This window comes from Drosophila innubila, chromosome X (assembly GCF_004354385.1).
Source record: "Drosophila innubila isolate TH190305 chromosome X, UK_Dinn_1.0, whole genome shotgun sequence".
Lineage (NCBI taxonomy): Eukaryota > Metazoa > Arthropoda > Insecta > Diptera > Drosophilidae > Drosophila > Drosophila innubila.
The window spans coordinates 13,460,236-13,480,107 of NC_047626.1; the positions used below are offsets into that span (position 1 = coordinate 13,460,236).

At 34.1% G+C, this 19,872-nt stretch overlaps 1 protein-coding gene across 7 annotated transcripts; it reads left to right on the top strand.

Annotated features, from left to right (window-relative positions):
* Window positions 1–6,719: 6,719 nt before the first annotated feature.
* Window positions 6,720–19,842, top strand: LOC117794200 (troponin I). Of its 7 annotated transcripts, none has more exons than XM_034634739.1 (9): window positions 6,720–6,860; window positions 8,878–8,913; window positions 9,931–10,059; window positions 10,683–10,806; window positions 14,443–14,543; window positions 18,833–18,876; window positions 18,937–19,078; window positions 19,286–19,328; window positions 19,688–19,842. In XM_034634739.1, coding segments are annotated over exons 2-9 (600 nt in total). In that variant the 5' UTR covers window positions 6,720–6,860; window positions 8,878–8,898; the 3' UTR covers window positions 19,690–19,842. The 7 variants fall into 7 exon arrangements, with proteins under 7 accessions (XP_034490630.1, XP_034490629.1, XP_034490627.1 ...); XM_034634738.1 differs by lacking the exon at window positions 14,443–14,543 and adding an exon at window positions 11,549–11,649 and having other exon boundaries at window positions 6,724–6,860; XM_034634736.1 differs by lacking the exons at window positions 14,443–14,543; window positions 19,286–19,328 and adding an exon at window positions 12,455–12,555 and having other exon boundaries at window positions 6,727–6,860.
* Window positions 19,843–19,872: the final 30 nt, after the last annotated feature.

Genomic DNA, 19,872 nt, shown 5'->3' on the forward strand with positions numbered 1-19,872 from the left:
ACCAGGAATTGATTTTACAACTATGATTTCTTAGTGAAAACATCTTAGAATTGTCCATAGATTACGAACTTGGGTTGCCATTTTTTTTTAAATCGATGCTTACAAACTATAATAAATATTATATTATAAACTATATATATAGGTTGTGGGTTCTGCCACGCCTCCTTCTGCCCATTGCATACTTTCACCCAAACACATTATACCATCTGTAATGCGCACAGGGTATAAAAAGGAATCCGTAGTCGCAGTCTCTGCCACAGTCGCAACCACATGAATCCAAGTGACCTTCATGTGGATGACCCAGCATCGGAATGAGGTCGGGGCAAAAAGGGGCAAAAGGACCGGGATTTGGTCTATATTATGGGTGATTCTGGATGTGAGCTAAAGCTGAGCTTCAAGTGTAGCTTGAGTTAATATGTGCATCCATATGTGCTGGCGCCACTCGTCTGTTGCATGCCACTCGTGGCAATGTTGCAGAACCTGAAGGCGAATGTTGTTAATGACGTCATTGCCAGGGGCAATGACGTGCAAAGCGAAACTAGTGCAAGTTGTTGGCCGACATCCCCCCCCACCTGCCAACTGCTGTTTCTCTCCTTCCTCTGCTCCCTCTGCTCCCCATCCTCCTTCTGCTGCAGTTGCCGCAGTCTGCACGCCTTCTACATTAGGTATGCAAATGTGTGAGTGTCTGTCGCTGTATCTCTATCTGAATCTGCATCTGTATCTGTATCTGAATCAGAATCTGTGCTGGATCTGTTGATGGAGTACTCACAGTCACAGTCGGTGTATCTGGATTTGCACTTGTGTGTATCTTTGTATCTGAATCTGTTTCTTTATCTTTATCATTGCGGCCAACCACCAAAAATTTGTTAAGGGCTCGGATCGGTAGCTTGAGCTATAGAGCGGAACTTTGGTTCGGTTTGTGAACCGATTTATGTTCATTCTGAACCTTGGTTTTTCTTTCATTTATTTTTCACTTGAATTTAATTTTTAAGTCAAGAAATGCAAATTTTGTTTATAATCTAACTTAGTTTTAATTTGTTTATTTATTTTTATTCGAAGTCTAAAATACGTGCGCGATATTAAAATAACATGAACTTAATGCAATTAAATTTTTTTTAATTTAAGAGAATGGTTCGGTTCGGGTTAGCGGAGTAATTAATTTTGAAAGTTCAAAGGTCATGATCTGGCTCGGATAACCCAAAAAGCCGAACCGAACCGGCTTTGCGAGGTTCGGCTCGGCAGGCTTGATCATTAGCTTTATCTTTAATTATATCTAAATTTGTACATGTATCTGATACTGCTTCTGTATCTGAATCTGTATCTGAATCTGTGGCTGGAGCTGTTGATGTAGCACTCACAGTCACAGTCCCAGTCGGTGTAGCTGCATCTGTATAACCTTAAATGGGTCAAAATAGCGGCAACAGAGGCGTCAACGGAAATTGTTATCAGGTGGGTCGCAACGTTGCAAGGCCAATGGGGTTGCAACATGCAACGTTTTTGTGGTGCAGTGGGGGCGGTGTGGGGGGTAGTTACTGACGGCGGCGGGCCAACATAGTGCGACTACACTTATGACGTTTGTTTTGCTTTGACGTATTTCGTGTGCCTCAATAGTCGGCATATGTTTGTACATACACTCAGAAAAATTCTCGTACTGCGTACTAGTTCGAATGGATTTGATTTAAGAATTTTTTGGTACTTCAAGTTTTAAAATCGTTTCGTATTAATATTACTTAACTTAAGTAAAATACATTAGGACATTTTGGGATTGTTAAGAGAACGATTTTTGAAATTGAATCGGGATATTTTTGAATTCAAATAGGGATAGTCTTAAGAACTGTATCGGAATTGTTTAAAGATGGTATCGGGTTTTTTTTGTAAACGAATTGGCATTGCTTTGAGTATATTATTATGGTCTTACTTCAACCTATTATGTAAATATTTTATTAATGCACGTTCTCAATTTAAGTATTTAAAATAATTATAAAAGTATAAAATGCGCTTGGAGTAATTACAAAATATTCTTCAAGTCACTTCAAAAGTACTCAAAAATAGTCAAGAATTAAGTATTTTTAAATTTAAACTTAAATTTACTTGAATCAAGAATTTCCGTGTCAGGCGAAATTCTTACATCGTTTGTTCTTGAGTTGATTACAGAATGCTTGATTATTTTTCTGAGTGTACATACGCATGTGTGAACCTTTAATACTTACCTTGCCTTGCCCGCCCGCTGTTTCCTGTTTGCCAAAGTCCAAAAATAGCACACAAAAAAAACTTGACCAAAAACAAAACAGCTACACACACACACAAACACATACAGCCACACCCACACATACACATTTGCAGAGAAAACAATATCGAGCATCATAAATTGTGTTGGCCATTTACTGAAAAGTTGCTCAAAACTGTTTCAAATGGCTTTCAGCATAAAAATAGCAGCATTGGCAAGAAGAAGAATATTCTGATGAATATGGCCAAATGCATAGACGAACTGCCTAAGCGCCTACAGTTGGTTACTTTTTAGGTTATACTACTTTGTTAACTACCCAATAAACTAAGATTCAAAATAGATGAAATAAATTGCAAAATTGATGAAATATTGCATCTTGGAACAATATATAGAGTCTATATTATAGACTAATTGCAGTTCCATTTGATCAAAAAATCACATCTCGAGAATTTTTCTTCCACAAACATATTCAAGTTACTTATTTCAACAATTTGCACATGAATTTATTCGCTAGGACCGACTGCAGCTTTGAATAAATACAGTATCTTAGTTCACCCGTTGGTTTTTAAATTGACTTTCAAAATGAGGGCTTGTATCATAAAGATTATTTGATGAAAACTCTCTTCCACGTTCAAAAAACTATTAAAAATGCTAAAAAACAAATTTAAAATGTTAAAATTTATAGAATTATGCGTACATCAATTCTCTAGAATATCATACAGAAATTTATGTAACGTCATAAAAATAACTTCTATCTTTGAAAATGATATTAACAAAAATGTATGCAAAAAAGCTTGCTCAATTTTTTTTCAATTCTAATATTTATGATTATTTTGTGATAGTCATGAAACTTGGAAACAACCAATAGACTCATTTGCTTTTTCGGAGTCAACTGACCTGCGTTTTTTTGGGTCCCGGAATATTTAACTTGAGTTTTGCAAATCAATCCCACCAAATTTAACTGGAATTTGATGTGACACCCCCGAATGTGTTTCTTACTTAGTTCAAAATAATATTTTATGTAATAGGTAAACAGAAAACTTAGTGTATAGGTCTGAACATGAAATAGAAATAAGAAGTAATTAAAAAACTTTAAAAAATGTTTCTGTTGTTGAAAAAAAATTCATATTCAACTCATCTTAACTGTTTCATGTTTCTTATGGATAGTAAATGCTGTTTGCGCTACACAAATGGCTGCCACAAAATATTCTATTTAAATACCAGACAAACAATGCACGCCCGACCAAGAAATAGAAAATTCAAAATTTTCTCAAAAGGAACATCAGAGAATAACAACAATAATTTCGAAATAGTCAATGTGTAGAAATTTTGAGCAACGAAAAGAAGAATTCTTTTTTTGTTTTCAACACGAAAGCTTACAGAGATCAAAGTATACATACATATGTACATATATATGTTGTAGTACATATGTATATGTGTAAATACATACTATATATATCTATAGGTTATATGCTTGCTATATGGTAATGCACGCCCACACAAACGCATACACACACACACACACACACACACACACACACACACAACGACACCTACCCACAGACACATGTACAATGTACATTGTACATACACAAGTGATTGAAACGAAAATTTATGTTGCCTTTGGCGTTGCTTCAAAGATGCTACCAGGCCACATAATAACAACAATATTATCAACATCAATTGCTGTTGGGATTTTTAGGAAATTTTTGCACATTAGCGCTGCGTATTTGTAACTGTATTCGGTGTCTGTTTTTATACCCGTTACTCGTAGAGAACAATGGTATATTGTATTCGTTGCATTGATCAATTTTTTTTTAAATTTTTTGACAACCAAAACAAAACAAAAAAGTTTTTCATACTAAAACTTGATTTTGGCCCGAACGGTCCTATGGCAGGTATATGATATAATGGATCGATTTGCACCAACTTCGGTCAGGATTTATAACATTTATTTATATGCATACTCTATAAGTTTGGTTAGGATATCTCAAAGAACAAAAAAAATATTCATAAAAATGTGGACCTTTTTTTAAGATTTAATAATTAACCTTTCGTATGTAAATTTTTTTACATATTCTCATTCAGTGAGTCAAACAACGAATCTCAATAGTCAATTTTTGAACTTAAAAAAAATGTATAAAGAAAAAGTCAAAGTTTTATATTTTACTCAAAAATAATCATTATTTTATGAGTTTAATTTTAATGACTACAGTCCCTGGTATATATTTCAATTGAGCAACAGGTATCTTATAGTTGTGAACTCGACTAAAGTGTTCTTGCTAGTTCTGATTTGTTTTCTGATTGTTTGGCGTTGGCAGAATGCGCATACGACGCGTTGCAGCGTCATCGACACACAGTGTTTGCCAAAAAAAAAAAAAATAAATATACCTAATACATATGCATGCGTATATATGGTAACTATAGTATATAGATTTAATATATATGCTTAGTATATAGTTTACGCATTTTATTGATTGTTTGCCAAAGCCTTTAATTTTCCACTTTTCCGCTTCTGAAGAGCTTAATTAAAAAATTGAATTTGATTATTTTTGTTAAATGTACATAAAAAAAATTTAAAGTAATTAATAAGAAGTTATTGCATAATTAATTAATTAAAGTGTTTTTTTTTATTTACATCTCATTGTCACTTGAAGTTGCAAAATTTCAACCTCGTTGCACTGCAAATGCTCTTGAAATGATTTCGTTTGGTTAGAATTTCTGCAAACTGTTTTGCCCCCAGTAAATAGGTCATTTCATAGCATCTGAAAATAGAATGCATAGATATACACGCAATGTACCTTCCAAATAGAATCTGAATGTGATTCAACTGTTAAGTTAATAATATCATTTGAAAACAGGCATATTACAATTTGTTCAAATATGTTACAGAATATTAAAGGATTGGAAGAGGTGAAATCATTGATGTCCCGTCTCTATAAGTTGTTAACAGTTGTTATGAGTTGTTAATGACGAACTATCACTGAGACTAATATATTTGGATGCATAGACCATCTAATTATAAATTTCATATTTAATTTTCCATTCATTTAGGGCCCTGATATAAAGTATTTTTAATTTCATTAAAGACTTAAAACTTGTTTTTCGTTGGAAATTATTATTGAAAGTACATTTAGGTTGTTCCCGCAGCTGTTTTCTGCATATTGTCGACCAGGGCTGAATTCAAATGTTGTTTCTTGATAATGCTGATCTTTTGTGTTGTAGTCATTGTTTGCATGACTACACTGAAAAAAAGACAAACTTCTAAAATCAAGAACATCCATTTTAAATATTTAGTTCTAAAATAAGGACATTTTAAGACAATATTACAAATATTAAGAAAATTAATCTAAAAAATAAATGTTTTTAATACAAGAATAATAATCTTAAATTGTTAGGAAAGTATAAATATGTACAATTTTTTTATACAAAACAAATGGTTGCCCCGTGGCGCTCTGGTTAGAGAAACCGCTTCAGTTGTGAAGCAGTAGGCGCAGGTTCGAATCCCACTCGTAACAAATTAAAAAATAACATTTATAAAATTACCAAGACATAGTTAAAAGTATAAAAGTCGAATTAAAAAAAAAGAAAATTATAAATATAAAAATTATTTTTTTTTATACTATTTTATTTTAATTTTAAGAACATTTTTTCTTAAAATAAGAACTTGGTCTTGCTAGAAATGTTCTTAAAACCAAGATGTGTATTCTTAACTAAGAATTTCATGTTTTTGACGCATTTTTTAGACCAAAATTCGTAGTTTTGAGACAAAAATCTTGATTTTAGACCATTTTTTTTATCAGTGTGGTTAACTGCATATGGAGAACGGCGGCGGCGAAAGAATCGCTGGCCCACTCAACTGAAGCGCTCAACTGGAGCAAACTTATTTTTATACATGCATTGAATTCCAAGCGGCTCCGCTTACACCGCCAACACACACACACACACACGCACACGCACACATTGGTAAATTCATGTGTTATTTGAAATATACATAGATGTGCTATGAATGTTTTCTCCAAGTGCCTGCAACGGGCCGAGCCGTTGCCCACTGCCTGATCACTCAGTGCTGAGCGCAACGGCAACGGCAACGTCAACACTAACACAAACCACAACAACAACAATAACAACAACAACAACAACAGCAATACCAATACCAATACCATGAAACAGGCAATACATTTTTCGGTATCCATTTCGATTTGGGTTGCCAGCGGCTTCTATTTTTAGGATGCGCACCCAGATACAGATACACATACAAATACACAAGTGCTCTCTCTCTCTCTCTCTCTGTCTCTCTCTCTCTCTCTCTGTCAGCCTCGGTCTTGCTCTCAATCTCTGTGTGGGGAGCGGCCAGAGAGAGCGTCAACAATGAAGGACGGGCAGGTGGGCGGATATATATATGTATGTGTTCGTCGTCTGTGTGAGTGTGTGTGTGTGTGTATTGTTGGACAATCCGAATCTGAATCTGAATCCGAATCGGTATCTGTATCCATTGGTTGGCCGCCTATAGAATATAGTCTGCCGTGGATCGTCGGACCGTTCAGTCTTTTTGTGTCGTTCAGTACCATCCGATTCGTGTGATCGACAGCATCGCTCAATTTTTTTTCATTTTTTTTCTAATTCCTTGAAGGTGAGTGGGTTGCTGGCGCAATGCAATGCCCCAACCAAGAACCATGAAAGCAACAAGAATATGCATATCTATGCATATTCAACTTATAACTACAACTACAAATAAATAATTATAATAAGAATGCAAACTACATAAAAAACAAAAGAAAAAAAAAACAAAATCAAATCAATCAACAACAAATGATGTGCATACTATTCAAGATAATAATAGAAAAGAAAATGAAAACAACTGGGAAACAACTCTTTGAACAACATTTCACCAGTCGTATTGTGCGTGTGACTTTAACTGATATATATCCAATATCACTACGGATATAATCAACTTTTTGTTGCTGTTTTTTTTTTTTTATTTACAAATTTTTTTTAAAAATTTTTTTAAGTGTCAATGTATCTCCAAGTGTAGCCAAGGATAACAGAGCATCTGTTTAGAAAAGAAAAGAATAAGAATCTGTTTTCGTATTCTTTCGATTGATTTATTAATTTTCGTTTATCTTTTTGATTTTTAAATTATTCATAATTCGTTGAACGCAATGATTATGTAAGGAGTGTGAACTGTATAGAGAGTACACACATATATCAGTATATATCAGTGTGGGTATGTGCTTGTGTGTGCGTGCGAAAGCTAAAAATGTAGCTACCAGATACAAGATACAGATACATTCGAATAAGTCAAAAACCAGCAACAATTTCTTCGTGGACGCAGATACAGCAGCAGCGACAACGGCAACTGCCCCAAAAATAGAAATGTGCCATTGTATACACACACACACACACACACACACACACACACACATATATTTATATATATATATATATTTATATATACACGCACATATACTAGAAATACATATATATGTGTTGGGTATGCGTGTTTTTCTCGAATCGGCTAATATCGAATCGAGCTAATTTAAACCGAAGTATATAGCTGAACTTGGAAATTAAAAAACTGCTGCAGATACTTTAGACTTCGTGTATGTTAATTCTTCAATCATGTAGGATATAGCTGATCATATTATTTAATTCAAGATTCGCAACTTCTAAATCGATTATATAGATCTGTATATATAGATATATCTTTATATATAGATATAAACATATTCATATTGTTATATTTGTAGCTTTTGTTATTTCGAATGTTTCATAAAGCTTTAAGCTTTTTTTCTATTTATTTGAAGCTTTTCAAGCGACCTTCAATCAAGTTTAGCTAAGTTTTTGACCTTTTTTTTATTTTGTGACCCACATACCGTTAGGTCTACAAATTTTAAAATGCCATGAACAGTTCAAAAGCTTCTATCTAGATTATCAATTCAATTGATCTATCAGTTGCTTCAGTGGTTGCACAAACGGTTGGTCACAGCATTCAAAGCTTTTTCGTGACAAACTTTCTGAAAATGAGCTTCCGCTCACCTGCACTCTCTCTCGCTCTCACGTTTGAAATTGGATATCGGTAGGCAAAAGCAGTTGTATAGCTACAAAGAAAAAAGCTGTCCTGCTCGCACTTTAAAGCTTAGACAACTAGCTAAATAAACTGGCAAAAGTGTGTATAAGAAAGAGAGAGAGAGAGAGAAAGAGAGAGGAAGAACTAGAAATATAGAGAGAGAGAGCGCGCGATCATTAGACGCCCCCCCATATACGGTGCGGCAACGCTGGCGTATACGTAATGTGTTTATCTATATGCATTGCGCATACGCACTGTGGGCCAGCTGTGTAAATTTGTATGTATGTGTGTGTGTGTATTGAAGAAGAGAACATTTCGGAAAATGCTCGAACAAATCAGGCTATTATTTTGGATTTGTGGAACATAAATATAAATATACAACAAGGCAGTTAAGCGACACATGGATACACCTACGCAATCTTAGTGCATGTGCATGTGTGTGTGAGTGTGCGTATGTGTATGTGTGTGTGTGCGTGCGTGTATCTATGTATGTGTGTCACGATGATGTCATACAGTGTAGAAATCAAGAATTGCACCGCAGTTCACTAATCATTCACTGCTCGACTCTTTTTACTTGCAGTAACTACAAACACAAATCAAAATGGCTGATGATGAGGTGAGGTAAGTATCGCATATTTGCACTGTCAATGAAATCCTGTGAATTTATACTCATGTATCTATTACAATCTGCAGTTGAAAGTGTGCGCTTCAAAGCTTGAAAGACAACAGATGGTACATATGAAATAAAGGGAACTGCGAGCTGCGAATGCGTCGGATCTGTTGAGGTGAGTAACTGTTTGGAATGTGGTTATATACTTGCAGTTAATGCTGAGTTCACATTGTGATAAATGGCACATGTAAGCATAGCATTAGCCGAGTTGCACCTAACTAACAATTCGATTTTAATCGCTTTCAATTCACCGATCTAACACATATATATATATATCTATCTGCAACAGATTATTTTGCTTTCACAGATTGCGAACTAGTTGCGATTGAGGTGGCGATAACGATTGCAATATCGACAATACACAGACAAATGCAATGGAATAACTGTCAAGTGATCAATGTTATCGATTGTCGATTGTCAATTGTCAATTGTTTGTCGTTTGTCCATTCTTGTCGTGCTGTCTGTGATGCGTTCTGCTTATGTTTAAATACGCATACATATATCGATAACAACTAATCGACTTTGCATTCATTTACTTGCAGAAAAAGGCAGCAGCAGCAGCGGCGCCAGCTGCAGCGGCTCCAGCTGCCAATGGCAAAGCCGCGGCGCCGGCAGCGGCCAATGGCAAGCGGCAGCGCCGGCAGCGGCCAATGGTAAAGCAGCTGCGGCCGCACCCGCTGGCCCCCCCAAGGATCCCAATGATCCCAAAGTGAAGGCCGAGGAGGTACACTGGTGTACGTGTGGCCGCAATGCACGGCAATCGCCTCACCGTCTCACCGTCTTACCGTCTCACCGTCGTCAATGTCCAAAAGTTCTCGCCGAGAATGTTCCCCCGAGTGTTTATTCCCCAAAATAAGCCATCTGCGTGTGCCATCTAATTGTTCTAGCGATAGCAATAGCGATAACGATAACGATAACACACACACAGACACTAATTGATCGATTTATCACTCCACTTTACAGGCTAAGAAGGCTAAACAGGCTGAGATCGAGCGCAAGCGCGCTGAGGTGCGCAAGCGCATGGAGGAAGCCTCCAAGGCCAAGAAGGCCAAGAAGGGTTTCATGACCCCAGAAAGGAAGAAGAAACTCCGGGTAAGCTCGTCAACATTCGATAACATTAATCGCTTAAACACAGAAAAAAAGACCAACTTCTAAACTCAAGAGCATTCATTTTAAATATTTTGCTCTTAAAGTAAGAACATTTTACTGAAACTAAGAATATTATTCTAAAAAATCCAAGTTTTAAATACAAGAGTAAAAATCTTTAATTGTTAGGAAAGTATAAATATGTACAATTTTTTTATATGAAACATATGGTTGCCCCGTGGCGCTCGGGTTAGAGAAACCGCTTCAGTTGTGAAGCAGTAGGCGACGGTTCGAATCCCACTGGAAACAAATTAAAAAATAACGTTTATAAAATTACCAAGACAGCGTTAAAAGTATAAAAGTCGAATAAAAAAAAAAAAAAAATTATAAATATAAAAATCATCTTTTTTTTTTTTATTTTAATTTTAAGAAAATTTATTCTTAAAATAAGAACTTGGTCTTGTTTGAAATGTTCTTATAACCAAGATGTGTTTTCTTAATTTAAAAATTTCATGTTTTTGACTCATTTTTTAGACCAATATTCATAGTTTTCAGACAAATATCTTGATTTTAGAACATTTTTTCTATCAGTGCATGTACTTATTGTACTTATCTTTATATTTCAACAGTTGTTGCTGCGCAAGAAAGCCGCTGAGGAATTGAAGAAAGAACAGGAACGCAAAGCGGCTGAACGTAGACGCATCATTGAAGAACGTTGCGGCAGCCCCAGAAATCTTAGTGATGCCAGTGAAGGTAAGTCTTCGCGGTCCAAAAAAAAAAAAACGAGAATAAAAATATAAATTCACAAAAATATAAAAAAGAAAATCAATATAAATAAATATAACTTTTTAGCCGTAAAATGATAAAACTATAAATAATAATATCAATATAACAAAAAATTAAAATATTTATAAAATAATTACAAAAAATAAAAGTAAAAAAAACAGCAAACAAAACCATTTTTTGCTGTTCTTTTTATAAGATATAAAAGTAATGAAAATTGAAATAAAAACAGTAAACGAAAATGATGCATAAACATTTAATTCTATAAAGTGTCATCTATCATCACACACACGTACACCCACCTACACATACACACATGAATAAAATGTATTAAATTATAGAAAAAAGAATAACAAGTTGCGCTTCACACAATACATTCACACCTACACCAACACACATAGATACACCCAGCAGACATAAGCATTTGATATGTATTTAAATATATCTCTTTTTCTCTCTCTCTCTCTCACGCCATCCCGTTTCCCGTCTCTGTTCCGTAATATAAATACACACACATATTTACACATGATACATCTGTACACGCCCATGTCCAATATGTTACCCAACTATATATACATATATATATATGTATATATGTGTTCCAAATTACACACTATATTTATACATATATAAATATATATATTTATATATCTGTATCTATTTGAATCCATATCTGCGTGTGTTCTGGCCACGCTGCCATTTTTGGGTACAGAAACACTGAAAAATCTGATTAAGCAACACTATGACAGGATTAATAAATTGGAGGACCAGAAATATGATCTTGAGTATGTTGTTAAACGCAAGGATGTTGAGGTACACACATACATATCTACTATCTATACTACTATATATATACTACTATATATCCAAACTACCAATCTATCTATATATCTATACAAACAAGCGTTCCACATATCAAAATCAAAACTTAACTACGCTTAACAAACAACAATAATAAATGTAATAGCCAATATAGCAACAGCAATAGCCAAAGCAGCAACTCCAACACCTTCTGTCAGCTATCTCTCTATCTCTTTCTCTCTCTCTCTCTCTATCTCTATCTATTTTATATAATTCTAATTATAAAATATTCACTATATCTCTTAAAAATATGTATAATTGCTGTTTAAAACACTGACTTTTTTGTATAATACACTTAATTCTCATACAATTTATAGCAAGAACAACAAACTAAACCAAAAACTGATAAATAAGCTCCCTGTATATACACATAGAATATCGTACAATGTACTCGTATATGTATTTTTTTAATATATCGTATCGTTTTAGTTCAACATAATGTTTTCAGGAACTGTGTTTAATTGTGGTACAAATAGAGCTGAAATGACTTGAGTTATTTCTCAAAACCTCTTTCTCTCTCTTTATCTCTATCTGTCTTTTTCTTGATCTGTCTGTCCCTATTCTTTTAGAAAGTTTTACAATATATCATATGCACCAAAAATACACATGCATATACACTCCCTACACACATTTATACATACAAACAACCAACACCCAATACAAACACACACACCCACCCATATATAAACGAACACACTCGCACACCGTTGGTGTAGTTGTCGAGATGCACGACTCAACCGTTTCTGAACATCCACAGATACACTACAGAAAGTTTGTCAGGATTATTACAGTAAGATACTGAAATTGGAGTCTGATAAATTCGATGTGGAGCACGAGGTAGCCAGAAAGGACTTTGAGGCAAGCGTTGCATCCATAAACGATTCTCTTGTTTTCTAGAAACAACAACTGAAACAACCAGAAACCAGAACCAGTCGTAAACAGCGATCAAATATTTTCATTATTATCGCTATTTTTTTTTTTTATTTTCGTAGTCTCGTATTTAGAAATCTGTTAATAACAACACAGAAATGCTCCACACACACATTTCGATTAGTTTATATACCTGAAGCACCTGAAAAGATATATGCAAATATTACAAAGATGCCGGCACAAAAGCGCCACCTGGCGGCCATTCTATATCTCCTCCACTCTGTGTGTGTGTGTGTCAGTATGGGGCACCCTGTAGTATATTGTAGATCACAATGTTCTAGCTGTTCAAGCAAACATGTAGTTAACCCAAGCCAAACAGTAAATTATTATAGTAATTTTTTGACCATTTTGAATTTTGTATGAGAGCAATGCAAGTTTTGAATTAAAAACATCAAGAGAGCACTTTCAAAATTTGATTTGAATTTTGGGCAAAAAATCCAAAGCAAACACAAGCAATTATAAAGTATATAAAACGATAAAAGAATACTTTTTGGCTATTAACCAAATTAATTCAAAGCTAAAGGTACCGCCCCCCATAATATAAGGGGGCGTACCGATCATAACTCGCTGCTTTTACTAAACTAGATAAAGAAAAATAATTTTTAAAAATGCTGACAAAAGAATACTCGTCATGTGACCAGCTAATTTGCTTTTTGTGGCTTTTTTTAAGAGCTTGCCTACTCGCTACTTTTTGACGGCCATCATTTTGTTAATATGGCGATTAGATTAAGAATTGACATAGTATTAAATGTGTGTGTTTTTTAACGTTGAACACGTAGCAGCTGTTGTTTTTTGTATTTTGGAGATAGCTTTTACTAAAACCCCATTAAAATGAACAACGAACAACGAATAACGAGTAACGAGTAACGAGTAACGAGTAACTGAGAAACCAGCTATTTATGTGTAAAGGGGGCTAACGAGTTTCGACTCGGTGGCGTTGTAGTCGTTAAGCAGGGCCTCTTTCACTTATCCAAATACAGTCATGCAGTCACCGAAACCACCACAACCACAACAACAAAAATGATTAGCAACAATTACAAGAAACATGAGATGCACAACAGACACAACATCATGAAAACACACTCAACAAATTGCGCACTACTCTGAAAATCAATAAGAAAAATATTATGAAACGTAATGACAATGATAATGATAATTATAATTCAAATAAGCAAGCAAAGCACATTATTATGTATCTATGTATATGCAATTTGTATGTAGGTGAATATAGCTAAGGATAAAGTTCAATAACTGACATTTGTATTAATATTATATTCCTTCTCTTTCTCTGACACGCGTCGAACAACGTGCGTAACATGTGCGTCGTCTTTGTCTCACTTTCTTACACTTTCTCCTTCTCTATCTATCTGTCTCTATCTCTCTCTCTCTCACTGTTTCTCTCTCTCGTTTTCTTTATCCTTCTTTCGCTATCACCCGGAAAAAACACGCACAAAATTCGTACACCATACATATACGATTATCAATCTTTCTCCATCACGCACACACTTTCTTTCTATGTACTTCTCTCTCTATATCAATCTATATATCTTTTTCTTATATCCGCATCTATCTGCGCAATGCGCCTACAAACGCGTACACTTTCAATTTAACGACAATGACAACACACATACACACACGCACACACACCCACACACGTACTTGATTATCGTGTTACGCTTTGACGCGTGATTCGTCACACCCGTAAATCGTTAACACCGTTCAAATCCCGTTACGTGAACTCGAACTTTATCGTTACGAATGCGAATACGAATACGAATACCGATAACGCTAACTTTATCGATACCGATACCACAGCCGAACTGCAAACAATATGCAAACAATATTGGCAACGCCTTTACAATTTGGAGGGCGATAAATTTGATTTAGAGCACGTGCAAAAACTCAAAGCACAAGAGGTAAATTCCAAACAAATTTTGCCATGCACCCAAACCAAGCAAACAATATACAAATATGTCAAAAAAAAAAAAAACAAAATTTAAACAAACACACACAAAATACCGATATACCAAAAGCAAAACAAAAGAGCAACCACAATGCGAATGTTTTTTATTATTATTACAAATCAATTAAATAATTATTATTATATAAACAGCAACAACAGCAACAACTACAACAAATATAATAATCTCAATTTTAATCTTAATAAAACCTATTATTATTTTTTTATTATGCCCTGGATATTTAATTCTTTGATTTCTTCTAAATATTTCTTAATCATATTTTAAGTTATTTTTTTTTCTTTTGGAAACCTAATTTTGATATTGTTTGTAACTGCGCTAAACTACAAAACCAAAAAAGTACAAATAAATTCAGATTTCTATTTAATATTTGCATATACACATATATATAAATATATAAGGCGCACGAAACTAAGCAAATCGGCGCGTGCTTTGAACTCTGCGATTGGAAGACCCCCTCCGAAAATACGTTGATCAATTGAACAATAAATTGGAAAGAAATGAATAAGAGCCAAAGCTCTTGAATCCTTGGAGGTTGTCTCCCAGAACAGACGACTTCGGCAATTCGAAGTTAAAGTTAATGAAGAAAGAAAATACTTTAATTAATCGTCAATTTCAACTTAACCATGAACTAGTTATGCGAACCTGCCAAATGAGTCTATCTTTCTCTGTCTCAATCTTGCTATATTTATATTTGTCCGTCTATCGAACATCTGCTCTCAAATGATAACGTTTCTTACTCAAATATAACCAACCACAATGATACCACATACCAAAAAACCATAGCCAACAACAATAACATGAACAAAATCCAATACATTTCTAAGACCTAAACGTTGCGCGCCCATTCCAAAAAAAAGAAAAAAAAAAAAAAAAAATTCATCCAAATTCAAGTAACGTAAATTTCAATTTAAATTCAATTCAGTTCTCTAAAGAAAGAAAACTTACCGAACACATAACATCTAATGAAGCTGCATCGAATGTTAAAAGAAATTTATAAACAAACGATATAATATGATTATGATATTTGCATATACATACAGATATAATTCTTTATAAAACAATATAAACATAAAGTTATCTAGTTGTTTAAGATTCGTAGCGAAAAGTAATCGTAAAAAACAATTTATCTAAAAACGTCAAAACGACGACCAAAACAAAAAAAACAAAATCCAAAAATATGTTTTTACAGGCGAATTGCAAGAGATTTGCGAAGAGTATTACGAGCGTATGTATATTTGTGAAGGCCAGAAATGGGATCTGGAATACGAAGTCAGGAAAAAAGACTGGGAGGTACTGCAACAATTTTCAATTCAATTTAAACAAAAACTCAGTATATACGTATATATAAATTTATATATATTTATATAAACTTTAAATACAAAAGAAAAAACAAAACAGACAAATGCAACATCAATTTTTTGTTAGTACCATACTATGTTTAATTTTCCGGTATGCTGTCATGTTAAAACTTGTTCAAAAACAAAACAAATTCGTTTTTTTTTTTTTTAAATATTGTGTCTCTTTCTTGTATCTGTTTCCTTAATTGCTCACATACAAAAAAAAAAAAAAAAAAAAAAAACAACTCAAATACGTATCTATACATATTATGTACAACATATAAGTGGTTCTTTATTATTTTTACTACTCTTTGTTCGATTTTCAAGTTTTTAATGCCGTTGTTAATTTCATGTTATTCTTTTACTTTTAAAACGGAAACACAATCCAATCAACAACAAAAATATCTGTGAGTTGGAAATTGCCATACAGAACTGCAGCAACAGTCGCCAGTCAATCAAACAAACAGTCAACCAAATCAAATCAAATCAAATTAAATCCAATCCAATCAAATTAAATCAATCAATCAATTATGTATTTTACTTTTCAATTACAATCATTACTTTGAAAAGAAGAAAATTTGGATAGACACTACATAAGTCATCGCCTCACGCCTTACAGTAAATATATACACACACACTCACACACATATGTGTACACGCAAAACGTGTAGTTAAACCGTTAAGCAGTTATGAATGTATACAGTTATGTAGTAATCCAGTCATATCATTGGCTAAAGTGAGGTTAGCTTTTACCGACTTTGACTCTGAGGCTGTTAGTTACTGTTAATATTCTGTGCACATTCCATTTGGCAATCGAAGCACTCACATTGCACTATATAATAACACTACAAAAATCTTATTTCTTGATATCAGGACTAGACAAATTTCAAATTGTTGCACACTAAAATTCTGACATTGTTTTGTGTTTTCTTCTTCTCTACTTCTTCTTAATATGTTTTTTTTTTTTTGTGTTTTTCATTCTGTGATAATTTGTTTGTTTCGCTGTCGCGTCATTTGCACCTATTTTGTTGCCTCTGTCTGTGCGTCCGTTGGTCACACACACATACACACACACACATGTACACTGCCAAAGATACAATGACACTAATATAGACACACAGATACAGCACGAATACCACGCGCCCAACAATGTAGGCAATGGTTTATTTCATTTGAAATTCTGCATGTGCACTTGTCAAAAACAGCAGCAATACCACACAACAAACAAGAACAAGCCAAAGAAAACATTGACAATAACAAAAACATCTGCAACAGCAACAGCAACAACAACAGCGCGAACAGCACAGCCAGCCCCCCAGCCCGCCCCCCTAAGATAATAAAAATAAGAACCGCAATTTAAAACGGCAATCACAACATTATTGCAACCTGAACCACAACCTTTACCAAAGTTACAAAATAAAAGAATTACCCATTGATTTCAACCGCTCGCACTTCATTGTAAATAATGTAATGTGTGTAAAATGAATTCATTGTATCGTTTACCAGCTCGCTCTCTTTCTATCACTCGCCTAAACCAATTACAAAAGCAATATCAATTATTATTATAAAATGGAGATTGTTAAAAGATCGAAGAAAAGAAAATGCGTTAAATCCAAGCAATTGAAGAGTATAAAAGCCAAGCGTCGATTTACTTCAGTTCTTTACATGATTTCACAACATCAAATTAAATTAAATAGCAAAAAAAAAAAAAATTATACAATTGATAAAAAAAACGAATTAAATAATACTTAGCTGTGATGAGGTTCCTGAACCGTTAGGGGCTGAATTGTGTCCAGTGTCGGTTCGCTTTAACCAGCTAACGCTAGTCATTGCCACCGCTGCCCACTAAATGTTACCGTTACCGATCTACCGATTTACCGTTTCATTGTTTTTATCACAAGAAACACGTTCTTTAAAAAAACGAACTCGAATCTCGAGTGTTGCTTATAAGCTTAACAAACAAATGAAAGACATGAAGAAGCAAATGAAAAGAAACACATCAAAATGCAGAAAATATTTATTGACAATTATACGTATTTAAATCAATAAATCAATCAATCAATCAATGAATCAATTGAATGTAATGTATGTGCCATGCTGTGCAGTACCTCAGGCCCAGATCCGTACGCTCAGGTGCTTCAACGTTTTAGGCAACGATTAACTTTAGGAATACCTCTGTCAAAACATTATCTCGGATATATATATATATATAAAAAAAAAATATTATACTATATACAAAAATAAATGCCTTTTAAATATTTTTTAAAGCAACATATTACAAATTGAGGAAAATAATGAAAATTGAGATAAGAAATCGACCTTTGGATGTTATGCTGTTCAATAGCAATAAAAAAATGAATGTAAAGCAACCAGTCAAAGAAAGAAACCGACCTTAGAAACTAACGCTCCAATACTGTCCCGTTAAACAACCGTAATATCGTTATACCAAAAAAAAAAAAAAAAAAAAAAAAAGTAATTGCCTATTCTGGCTCGTATTTCTAGCTAGCTCGTTCGCTCGCACGCTGTAACTATTAAATTGTGCCAACTCTCCATCTACAAATATTTTATTAACTAAACAAAGTAGCTGCATCTGGATGTATACTAAACAGTTGTACCTGTAAGATTAACCTGCGACTTTTTGCATCTTGACCCCGAAAAAATAATATCGAATAGGTTGCATGCAATAATTCAGAAAAATCATGGCTTTCAACTGAGTTCTGTGCACGTGTTTCCTGACCCGCATTTTGATTTTGATATTCGAGTAGTTTGCAATATTAGAGTACATGTCAATTGAAATAAACTGTAAAAATGTAAAATAATATTGTTTGAATTCATAACTAACTTGATGTATTTCTTCGTCTTTCTTTTTGCGCGTAAACACAATAGATCAACGATCTCAATGCCCAAGTTAACGATCTTCGCGGCAAGTTGTAAGTAATTGAAAAAAATGTTTGTACCGAGTTGGAAGCTGATTTGAATTTTCTTTGCAGCGTTAAGCCAGCTCTGAAGAAGGTCTCCAAATACGAAAACAAATTCGCCAAGCTGCAGAAGAAGGCCGCTGAATTCAACTTCCGCAACCAACTTAAGGTGGTTAAAAAGAAGGAGTTCACATTGGAGGAGGAAGAGAAGGAGGTAAGTTGTCGATGAAATATTTCAATAAATATAGCTATACATATTTATATATGATTACGAATACAAATGCGCTTATGCATAAGAAATGAAATTGAAATCTAGTTTATCAAATAGCCTATGTAAATTAATTTATAATTGATCTGCTATATATATCTATCCATATATACAATCTTCAATCGCAAAAAAACTGTGAAAACGCTCCAATAGATAAAGATAAAAGATGCCTCTTCTCTAAAAACAGCCAAAAAGTGTAAGAATGTGTAATGTGTGTTTATGTTAAGCACCAAGTGTCCTCCTTCGTCACTTTCTTTCTATGTATTTCTATCTATTTATCTTGCTGTCTATCTCTATACTGTACACGTGTTGTTTATTTCTTACACATCGACACTTTCACTTACACACACACACACACACACACTTTACACACCTATGTTAGTTGTATGTAACATATGTAGTTGTAGTTGTCGTCGTAGAGCCCAGCACAATTGTTAGTCATCTGTTCCGCAATGTTCTGGTTAAATGTTAAGCAATATTCTGGATTCATTCACTAATACAATCGATTTATTTCTTTCAATTTATGTGCTATATCTGACAACATGGATTCTGCAGAAGAAACCCGACTGGTCCAAGGGAAAGCCCGGTGATGCCAAGGTGAAGGAGGAGGTTGAGGCCGAAGCTTAAGTGTCCACGTCCAGTAGTGCCCACTGAACCCGTGACTCCCGCCCTAAACAAAATAATAATTCAATAAAAAATATTCACAACAATATTATCTGAAGCAAATACTATCAATCTAT

Excerpts from the sequence above, each read along its gene's own strand:
- LOC117794200 (XM_034634736.1), top strand. Across the intron at positions 10,807-12,454 it reads TCTTAGTGATGCCAGTGAAG|ATACACTACAGAAAGTTTGT; the intron begins GTAAGTCTTCGC and ends GAACATCCACAG. Across the intron at positions 19,079-19,687 it reads TGGAGGAGGAAGAGAAGGAG|AAGAAACCCGACTGGTCCAA; the intron begins GTAAGTTGTCGA and ends TGGATTCTGCAG.